Source organism: Melanotaenia boesemani, unplaced genomic scaffold, assembly GCF_017639745.1.
Source record: "Melanotaenia boesemani isolate fMelBoe1 unplaced genomic scaffold, fMelBoe1.pri scaffold_194_ctg1, whole genome shotgun sequence".
Lineage (NCBI taxonomy): Eukaryota > Metazoa > Chordata > Actinopteri > Atheriniformes > Melanotaeniidae > Melanotaenia > Melanotaenia boesemani.
Window position 1 is genome coordinate 1 of NW_024580624.1, and position 10,767 is coordinate 10,767.

The 10,767-nt window shown below is 41.2% G+C and overlaps 1 protein-coding gene and 1 long non-coding RNA gene across 4 annotated transcripts; one reads left to right on the forward strand and one right to left on the reverse strand.

Moving 5' to 3' along the window:
* Positions 1-68: 68 nt before the first annotated feature.
* On the reverse strand, positions 69-7,220 carry LOC121636188 (RNA-binding protein 27-like). 3 transcript variants are annotated; one of them, XM_041979458.1, is made up of 5 exons: positions 7,130-7,206; positions 5,898-6,002; positions 654-746; positions 478-570; positions 69-266 (listed from the first exon to the last, which is right to left on the reverse strand). In XM_041979458.1, exons 3-5 carry the CDS (start codon positions 701-703, stop codon positions 137-139), a joined length of 273 nt encoding a protein of 90 aa, XP_041835392.1. In that variant the 5' UTR covers positions 704-746; positions 5,898-6,002; positions 7,130-7,206; the 3' UTR covers positions 69-136. The 3 variants fall into 3 exon arrangements, with proteins under 3 accessions (XP_041835392.1, XP_041835394.1, XP_041835393.1); XM_041979460.1 differs by lacking the exon at positions 5,898-6,002 and having other exon boundaries at positions 7,130-7,220; XM_041979459.1 differs by lacking the exon at positions 7,130-7,206 and having other exon boundaries at positions 5,898-6,068.
* A 2,174-nt stretch (positions 7,221-9,394) lies between these two features.
* On the forward strand, positions 9,395-10,285 carry LOC121636189. Its single transcript, XR_006009683.1, has 3 exons — positions 9,395-9,413; positions 9,663-9,804; positions 10,035-10,285. It is a non-coding gene; the product is annotated as an uncharacterized LOC121636189 (long non-coding RNA).
* The last annotated feature ends 482 nt before the right edge of the window (positions 10,286-10,767 follow it).

Consider the following 10,767-nt stretch of genomic DNA (forward strand, 5'->3'; position numbering starts at 1 on the left):
ACCTTAAATACTGAAGATATCCTTTATTATTATTATTATTATTATTATTATTATCATCATCATTATTATTATTATTATTATTGAGTTGAAACACAAGATGGAATAAAACTAAACTGATGCAACAATTTCACACAGCTCACCTCTGTGGCTCTGATTTAAAATCAGGAGGAAGATCCTTCGACCCGTCGCTCTTATAGGACAAACAGCTGGGTTCAGGTCCTGGTCCAGGTCCAGGTCCAGGTCCAGGTCCAGGTCCAGGTTGATTCCTGTGAATAAAGATGGTTTAATGATTTTACAGCTGAATTCTGAAACTGTTCAACATTTAGTTTGTAGAAGAATCTGGAAGACAAATCAAATCTATCACAAGACGATCATGATGCTGCAGATTCGTCTCAGCAGAGACGTCCAGAAATGATGAACCTGAAACTGGTTTTCATCTGAAACCTGATCCAACCTCCAATGGACTCTGATACTCACTGCTGGTCTGATCTTAGATCAGGAGGTTTATCCATCGACCAGCCGCTCTTCATGGAGACACAGCTGGGTTCAGGTCCAGGTCCAGGCTGGTTCCTGTGAATCCAGATGTTTGGTGATGTGAGTTGTGATGTCTGACATGGAGAAGAGTCATGGACAGTTAGAGATGGACATCTCACCTCTGAGTGGTTTTAGAGGGAGGGACTCCCTCCTCTCTGTCCTGATCCATGATGCTGGATTCACATCAGCTCACACACACTTTCTACCTTCACCTGCAGAGGAAACACACATCATTCATCTGAACATCAACTGAAATCCTCCTTTCCATCATCTGCTGCTCCTCCTCTGATTGGCTCTGAGTTTCTGCTTCATATCAGAGTCAGATGGATGCAGTCAGACAGCAGTGAGGAAGAGGAAGCTGCCTTCAGCTGCTGGACTTCTATCAGGACACCAGATGGAGGGATGGAGCTGCAGACCAGCCTCAAAAGAGGAAACATTTCTCCTCCTTTTATTACCATGAACAGAAAGTGAAACTAAATCAGATGAAGATTTAAAACAGGAAGCAGGAAAAAAAGTTTGACATTTTCTGTCAGAAACAGAAACTAAAGGATGAAGTTAAAGAAGGAAAAATGAAGTGATTCCAGTTTGGATGGAAAGTCTGACTGAAGGAGCTGCAGAATCACACACTGTAGGTTCTGATCCGTTAACCTGCTTCCTGTCAGACACTCCTCATCTTCATCATCTTCACTCTCTACAGGTGGATGAATGTGGTTCAATCAGCAGTTCCAGCATCAAACTGCAGGTGTGACGAAGTTCAGCAGGAAAAAGTCAAATATTTCCATGGCTGAAATTATGGGGAGCTACAGGGAGCTCGGCTCCCCTGGAAAGCAGAAGACTCTTTTTAGGTGATCAGTTTATTTTATTTATTCATTTGTTTTTATGTTTTTATTTCTATATAATCTATCATTTATCTTTATTTGTTAATTATAATAATTGTTATTAATCTTACTTTATGTTCCTGATTTATTTATTTTCATTTATTTGGTTTTTATTAAACTAAATAAATTCAGGTGTTAAGATGTTAAAATAAGCCCTCAAAGTTAAAATAACAGTAAATTTTCCATAAAGGTTCCTGAAGTAACTTAAATGAATAGCGTTCATTGGTCGGTGTTGTGTGTTTGTTTCTGATCATACATCAGATCATCTCTCAGTGTGATGGAAAGCAGCTTTGTTTGTTTGTTTGTTTGTTTGCTTGGTTGTTGCTGTGAATCTCTTCTTTTGCTTTAGGTGGATGTTAGAACAACTTTCCGTCCCTACATGAGAGGATTCTACTTGTGTAGCTGCAGACAGTAGCAGGATGTTTCTGGAAAAACACTTTTCTGACTGAACCTCAAGCACCTATAATGCACATATAGTGCGTGCACGTGACTTGGCAACTCACGGTGCACGTTCCAGATGAGGTCTCTCCAAAGGCACCTGTGTTACTCAATCCCTGAATATCTTCTCTAAATCCTCTAAAATGTATTTTCTCTGATGTTGGTGATGTGTCGTTCATGAACGATCCGGCTCTGAGAACCGATTCTTTGTAGTGAACGAGAAGAACTGATTCCTGTCTAAAGGCCCATTTATGATGGACGCATACGTAGACTGATGGACAGTTTCATCCGTCTTCTGCGTCGGTTACGCAGCTAATTCGGTCCGTTTTCAGGGAGCTTAGCTATCTGTCGCTTGACGCAGAAGCAGGAAGAACATCACCGGAAATTGTGGGGGCAGAGCTGAGCAGAATAGCTGACATGTGACCAGAGAAAAAACAAACCACAGAAGAAGAAGAGGAAGAGCAACAGGAAGGGAACAAAAAAGTAGTAGGAGAAAGAAGACGAGGACAACTGTAGACATTGCGCAAGCTTCTGAAGAAAGACTATATGCGAGTGTTTAGGGCGTGTTGGATGGTTGGAAACAACTTTATAGCGACACATTACAGCCGCCAACCGTGGTCAAAACACGAAAATGAACTCCAAATTCGGCTCTGCCCACTTGTGGAGGAACTGACTTCTTACCCATGGAAATGTAAAAGACACATGGAAGTATGAAGGCGGTGACGTATGACAAAACTGTTCATCTTCTGCGTCGAGCTTTAAAGGTCTTTTCATTCTCTCTGAACCACTTAGTCCATTACAAGTTACAGGTAAGCTGGAGACTATCCCAGCATTTAACAAGTGAGCGACAGGTAAACCTGGACAGGTCACCAGTCCATCGCAGGGCCGACATAGAGAACCCAAACATACACGGGAGAACATGCAAAAAGGCCAGGTACGAACCTCCTCCCAGCCAAGGCTCAAACCAGCGACCTTCTTGCTGTGAGACTGTGGTGCTAACCAATACTAACCACTACACCACCGTGCAGCCTGGTGGTCCAACTTTACTTTGATGGGCCACCATGTGGTCAGTTCCATGAAAGGAAAGACTGGGATCACACCTCTATGTAAAGAAGGAGGGGCCTATTAGAAGACAGGGAGGTAGTGGTACAGACCAGGTTTACAGAGAGAGCTGGAAACCAGGTTTAAATTACAAGTCTCCAGACTTACTTTTAGCACTAATTGCACTGGTGCGCCAAACTTTTTAATTTAATATCATTACACAGACGTAGTTGGCTATTTATGTTATTATAAAAATGTTTATTTATTCAAGCATGACGGTTAAGTAGAAAAAAAAACTTTTAAATAAACTTAAAGTTGTATCTTCACTAAGCTCAGTGAAACTAAACATTTCAAACTTTGAAATGATTCATGAGGTTGTGCTGCTTCACATTTTACCACCGAGGTTGCTGCTTGGTCAACCCTTACGATCACGTGTGATGAGGAAAGCCCCACAAATTCTCAAGACTATGAGAAATCCTGTCGGTCAATCCAGGAAGCTGCTTGTGAAGACGTGTGTGGGAGATTTGGTAGAAAGATGTGTCTTGTAAGTACAGCTGTTCACCTTGTTTTGTTTCACGTTTGTAATGATTTTTCTACATGCTGCAGTAATGTTAGTTTACAGAAGCAGGACATGCAGCTTGTATGACTGTAGGAATAACTGGTGCTTCTTTCTTTGTTCAGTTACCCTGTGAGTGCAGAGAAACTGGCTGCAGCAAAAAGCAGAATCTCCACTTTCCCATCGCTGAGTGTCCGTGTGGCAGTACAAGGTGAAGGATTAGAGTAAAACTACAAAACACCTCTTAACACCACACGAGATAACAGCCTAAATTCATTATTAAAAAAACTTGACTGTACCATCAATAACGTCCTGAAAGAACATGTCATCTTGAGTTTAGAAAGTAAGGTAAAATATTTCATTGTTTTCCTTGTGTTTAAAGTAATTCATCATTTCGTTGCTCCTCTTTTAAGGAACCACAAGTCTGTGGAACTGTTACAGTGGAACTAATCACTTGCAAACTTTAAGATTCATGTCCGACCAAAATGTGGCTCCTGTCAATCAAACCTGCTCACACTGATGAGCTGCTGTGTGTGAATGTCTGTATGTCAGTGAGCCTGGATGTTTTTATGTTAATGTTCTATATTTTTCATGTTTGTTTTCTTTGTAATCTTCATCTTAGTGAGTTTTTTAACTTGTTCCTGTCTGAGGTCTGCAGGTGGAAATGACCAGTTTAGCTCAAACCTGCTACAAGACACATTCCCCTCTGAGGTCATGTGTTGTTGCACATGTCCAAGTCAAATAAATAAATTCCTCTTCAAACAACATAAGTCGTCCATAGTTCACAACCACAACCACTCGGGAACATTTCTATGATCCAGTCTCCCTCTGTGGTTCTACTTCTCGGGAACTTCTCTATGATCCAGTCTCTCACTGTGGATTTGTGGAATCTAAACTGTGCAATCTTAGACGTAATCTTGAGCGGAGAAAAGACGCCACAGAAAGCGAAAAGTGACCACTGACTCGGATGATGCTGGAAAGCCTGAGACCACAGAGAATGAAAACTGGCCACACAGCTGAACAGGTTACCCTGACCAAGAGGCTACGGCCCTCATCTAAGAACCGTTCAGCCATCAAGACAGGCCTGGAGGAAACATGTAGTCATCAGAGAGCCTGGATAACCAGAGAATCATCCTTTTCATTCATTATCTGTACCGCTTAGTCACCAGGTCACCAGTCCATCGCAGGGCCAACACATAGGAGACAAACAACCATTCACACACACACTCACTCCTAGGTAGAATTTAGAGTCATCAATTAACATCACAAGCATGTCTTTAGATGGTGGGAGGAAGCCAGAGTACCCGGAGAGAACATACACAGAAAGGCCACTGCCCTCAAGGTTCGAACCCCCCCAGCCGAACCAGCGACCTTTTTGCTGTGAGGCTGTGGTGTTAACCACCACCCACCGTGCAGCCCATAGAATCCCCCACTGTTACAGAAATATATAATGAGTACCCAGGATTGTTGGACATGTCCAGTTTGTTAAGTCTGCTTGTTTCCCTGCAAGTGAATTTTTTACTTAATTGTTTGGATGATAGCAAACGGAGCTTCTATGTCAACCACACAGAGAACAATATTAACATGGAGTCAGGTTCAGATAACTACCTCATGAATTTTTTAAATATTTAAGAGTTGGATCAGAGTTTTGTGGTGTCATTATGTGGGTGGTGGCAACATGTTTGCCTTATTTTACAGAAAGAAGCATTTCCACCTGCCACACAGCCACCAAGGAGGCAGAATATGAAATCAAATCATTAACTGATACTGTATTTCATGATTTTTTTTCTCTCCTTAAATGTATTTTAGTATAAATTCTAGTTGTTCCTGTCTTTTAATGCTTTAGTTATTTTATGTTTAGCACTCTGTTCAGTAGCTGCTGGTAAGTTCTTTATAAAATTGGCCTGACTTCATTCTAATGGTGTTTTTTTTTTGTGTGTTGTGTGTTTCCTCCTCTATGAAAGCTGGACACAAGCTTACTGGTGGAAAGACTGACTTCTTTCTGAGAAGATGGGAAGCCAGCATCATCCCCAAACTCAAACCAGGAGCAGCCATGGATGCAGCTGCTTCCTCTCTTTTGAAGGGAAGACAGGAGGTATTTTCATGTGACCATAAATTTCACAATTAAAATGGACTGAATGTCAAAGATAATGGTGTAGAACGGCATCTGGTGAAATAGATTAAGATATCATTTGTTGTGGGCCTGGGTAACAGTCTTCTTAGTTTATATACAAGTTCTGGATGGCCGGTGCCAGGCGGTCACTGGCCTGTGCGCCGTTGTGATGGTTTTTTTTTTGGTTGTTTTGTTTTTTTTAGTAATTATTTAGGAACTTGATTACTGTCAGCTCTGTTTTTTTTCTGTGAAAGCTGCAGGAAATTTTCTGGTGTATTGCTGTTTGGATCACAGGTGTAGAAAGTTGTTGTCTGGTGATGGATGGAAGGGTCATTACCTTCTATCTGTTGTGTTTTTGTCTCCTCTTTCTTCTTTGTTTCTCTTTTGCTGTCTTCCTTCTTTTCTGTCCCCTCTGGTTAGGTCTAGCAAGATTACATAGGTTCTATAATTCAAAGCAAATAAATAAGAGTAAATAAATAAATTAATCAGATTATCAAGAGGAGCCTTATATCCATAAACCTCCCCTTGGCAGAGCAAATTTGTTCATTCAGCAGCAACCAGACAATCATTCGGCTAAGATGCTGGACAGGCCAGGTTAAAAAAAAAAAGAGGATGGATCAGTTCTGGTTGAATGTCACCAGTACACAACATCTGGAGCATCATGGAAGCAGAAATCCAGGAACCAAGGTCCAGGACTGTAGAGCAGCTAGAATCCTGCATCAGACCAGGATGGGACAACATTCCTCTAAAACTCCAGTAACTGGTCTCCTCGCTTCCCAGACGTTTCCAGACATGTTAGAAGAAGAGATGCTACACCATGCTGAACACCACCCTGGAACTACTTTTTACACCATGCTGAACACCACCCTGGAACTACTTTTTACACCATGCTGAACATCACCCTGGAACTACTTTTTACACCGTGCTGAACATCACCCTGGAACTACTTTTTACACAATGCTCAACATCACCCTGGAACTACTTTTTACACAATGCTCAACATCACCCTGGGACTACTTTTTACAACGTGCTGAACATCACCCTGGAACTACTTTTTACACCGTGCTGAACATCACCCTAGAACTACTTTTTACACCGTGCTGAACATCACCCTGGAACTACTTTTTACACCGTGCCATGACATGTTGTTTATCTTCTACTGGGAATAAAATATGACCTGATGAGGTTTATAAATCAGTGAATTCTGGTTTTCCACACTTTTACACAGAGTCCCAACGTTGTTGTAACTGGAGCTGTTTATGTGAAACAAGGTGGAGGTGGATTATGATCCAGGAAATAATGTTGCAACACAGAACTTAAAACCTGAAAAACCTGCCTGACTGTTTTTACTGTGAACACGAAGAGAAAGTCAGAGTTCAAGTTGTTCTGTAGAGCCACATTCCCGCCTCATTACACATCAACAAAACCACAGTTTGATCCTCAGAGAAATAACGATCTGATCATCATGTAGATTTGTCTTCAAACAGCAGAGATCAAAGTTGGAGCTGAAATCAGAAGTGAACACGTTCTCCAAACATTCCAGAAACAAAGAGGAAAGTTCACACTTACAGTTTGTTCAGAGAAGAAGAAGAAGAAGAATCTCCACTGATACACAGGTGAGCTGCTTCCTGGAATGAGTCACATTTCTATCTGTAATGGAGGGAGGACAGGTAGGAGGTGGACAGGTAGGAGGAGGACAGGTAGGAGGAGGACAGGCAGGAGGGGCTACAGGTAGGAGGAGCAACATCAGACCTTCCTCCTCCTCTTTACATTTTTCAGCCTTACAGAAACATGTCTGACATGTTTTAGTCAGTTTAATCCTAAAGTTTCAGATTTTTCTCATCAGTCTTGTTTTCATCTGGAAATCCACACATCACCTGTCTGGTTCTTTAATTTCCATCATCATTTAACTCGTCTCGTATGAAAGTAGAATGTGATCAGCTTAGTAATTGATCTTTGGGGGGGTGTGGGGAGGAGGGACCACAGCTTGATCCAGACACCTGTACAGCCACATTGGCTCTACTCCACCACTTCTTCCTTCTGGATCAGCTCCAGCAGGAAGTGATGTAATAAGCAGATTGGGTACATCTGGTGGATGTGTGGTTCGGTTCAGGCAGCCATGTTCTCCTGCCTCTTCTTCTGGATGATGGATCAGCTGACTGGGAAATGTGGAAAACATCCTTCTATGTGAGTGTGTTCAGAGGATGAAGAGGGAAACGGAGTTACAGTTTTTACCAACATTCCCTGAAACCTCCACCATTTTCTCACAAACACAAACCCAACAAATACAAACTACGTTCACAAAAGCCCCGACTTTACCATGAAAACCACACAATCACCTGGAAACCAGTTCAGAGCCAAACAATGATGATGGAGATGTTCCACCTGTACGATTGCTGCAAGTCTACTGGAATCACCCTTTACACATCTGGTGATACATGTTGATGATTTGGTGATATTCGGCGTTGTATGGCTGGAAGTGATGAGTTTAATGAGCGGGAGCTAGCCGAAGGGTCGAGATAACTGGCAGTTTAACTCAACCAGAACCAGAACCAGAACAGACCCAGAACAGAACATTTTCCTCCGGAACAATCTGTTGAGGCAAAAAAAGTTACTCTGTCAAGGATGAGGAGTCTGGTTCTGAAGTGAAGAATGATTACAAGTTTATTCGAACACAGAATTAAAATACAAAGAATAGAAAGAATAGGAAGAATAGAAAGAATAGAAAGAATTCCAGAGAGACTGTTCAGAGGTCTGACAGCACAGAGATCTGAACAGAATCCGATAAGAAACACACAGGCAGCATCTTTTAAGCAGAATGATCACATCACAGCACATTATATATCTTGTAAGATAAAAGAAAGAGACTGTCTGTTCCTCACACAGGATTAGACACTTATTGAGCACATAAACAACCCCAGTGACATTGAGGCAGGATGCCCTGCTGGGTCATCCTGAGGCGCCTGGCTGGTATCAGATAAGTCACACAGGTCAGAGTGAACTGTTCTAAAGAATGCATCCACTTACGATAGCAACAGGCTACTCAGTATTAAACTTAATTACCAAGAACTTCAACAATCTGTTTACCCTGAGAGTGATCAGTAGACACAATATAGTAAAGGGAATAATATGAAATTTCCACAACAAATCCAACAAAGGTTGATATTTGTCCAAACCATCCAGATGAGCTTCGACAGGAACATTTTACACATGATTTTGTATTTTGTGTCAGTTTTCTCCCAAAGGATCAAATCCCACCTGCAGAATTCTGCCTGAATTTCACGAAGAATAATTAAGTCAGCTTACGAAGGAAATAAATAGCTTTTAGTTTTTCTCTCTAGAAATAACTAAACAAAGATATTTCAGCTTTTATTAATTGTTTGTTCTTTTAATACTTTTCCTTAAATGATTGTTGATAAAAAGATGCATCATTCTGGCTTTTAGTGCTGTTAATATTGACACTAAGGACACATTTAAGTCTGTTTCTACTTTATTGATCCATCAGAAATAAGGCAAAGATAAATATGACAACACTGCCCCCCTGTGTTCATGATGTGGAACTGCACTTTGAAATGCTTGCAGTGGTCAAACTGGATCATAAACTCATTTCTGCTCCTGCATTTCACGCAGCATCATCAGAGAAAATGTCCAAAGTGGACGGAAGTGAACTTTTACCCAGTTCCTCATCAGACATGACTTTCCTCATTCCTGGATGGACTGGGCTGCTATCTTCTGCTTTCCACTGAAACGAATGTGCTTTTCTTTTAGGAGAAGATCAACATTTACATTTTCTACTGTGTTCCAGGTGAATTTATCCTCTGTGGTCATGAGAGGGAAGGTGGAGGAAGATCAGGTGTGTGTTTAAATTATTTTAATCTTTTTTTATGTAATCATTGTTTTAGTATTTAAAGCACTCTGTGCTGCTTGTGTATGAAAAGTGCTTTATTAATAAAGATTTTATAAATAAAATTAGATATTTTTGAAGGAGCTTTCTGCAGATTTCCTGCACTTGCTAACCTTCGTGTCCCAAGCAGCAACACCACAGATTAATTTTCCCAGTCTTGCTTTCAGTGAGTTTCGCCTGCTGGAACTTTATTTCCAGATACTGATGGAGGTTCTCGGGTCTTGATTGACTCCAGGATGAAGCCTCAGCATGCAGCCAGAAGTCATTTCCACTGCTGCTGCATCCAGCGAGAACAGTCATTCATATCCTGGAGCTCATCTAGTTTCTGCCTGTAACTGAGGTGAGAAGCTGCTTGTTAGCTTAGAGTGTGGGTCAGGAGGCATTTTAAGTCTGAGCAGAGAAAAGAGGCCAAGCAACAATAAGAAGAACTTTTGAGGCTGAATGAGGAGCTGGATGTTTGCTGCTGCTTCTCCACGTCATGTTTCCATCAATCCCACCAGAGTCAGGCTGTTTTTAGACTGTGTGTAATTTCATCTCTTCTTCCGACACATCATCCTGTATCATATCCAGGTTGTGGTGATGGGTCCTGGTCCCTGTGGAGAGGCTGGAGCAGCTCCATGAAGCCATCACCATGATGTTTGAGGAGTTCAGCTTCTCATCGCTGACATGGAGGGAAGGTTTGAGTCTGAAATCAAGCACAAGTGTTTGTATTACGTGGTGGTTTGTAAATCTTTCTCTTCATGCAGTGCATCGTTTTTGTATAATTCCGTACTTTTCTATATTTGTGGCTTTTTTATAAACATTCGTACCTTTTCTCCTTATAGTTGCATCTGTTTGAGCGTTCTGGGTTCTTTTGTGGTCTTTGTTTTTAAAAGCTTATTTTTATTGCTGAGTTTTATTTTTATTCTGTTATTTTTAATGGATTTAATTGAAGTGACCTCCTTTTCTGTGGATGCGACTATTTATTCCACATCAGTCTCATGTGGGCCTGATTTCTGGAATAATTTGTACTGAAATATAATCAGAAATGAGACCAGGAGCTTGTGGAACAGATGGAAGCTGGGAACACGGCGGGTTTGAGTCTGTTGTGGTTTCAGGTTTGTTTTGGGCTCTTTTGTCTCTCTGGCCCTTTAAAAAACCAGTCCTGCACTGATCTGCCTGTTTATTTGCTTTTAAGTGTGTTTTGAGCTGCAGTGAAACTTTAGAACAACTAAAAGCCACTTCTTTGTTCTTCACCTGTATTTGTTCAAGAACCTCATCGTCCATTTTAAACTCTTCTTAAAAACCATTTTTCTTCTTTGGC

Coding starts and splice junctions, on each gene's coding strand:
- LOC121636188 (XM_041979460.1), bottom strand. CDS start 703: ATGGATCAGGACAGAGAGGAGGGAGTCCCTCCCTCTAAAACCACTCAG. Junction 571..653: donor CCCTCTAAAACCACTCAGAG/GTGAGATGTCCA, acceptor CTGGATTCACAG/GAACCAGCCTGGACCTGGAC. Junction 267..477: donor GATCTAAGATCAGACCAGCA/GTGAGTATCAGA, acceptor CTTTATTCACAG/GAATCAACCTGGACCTGGAC.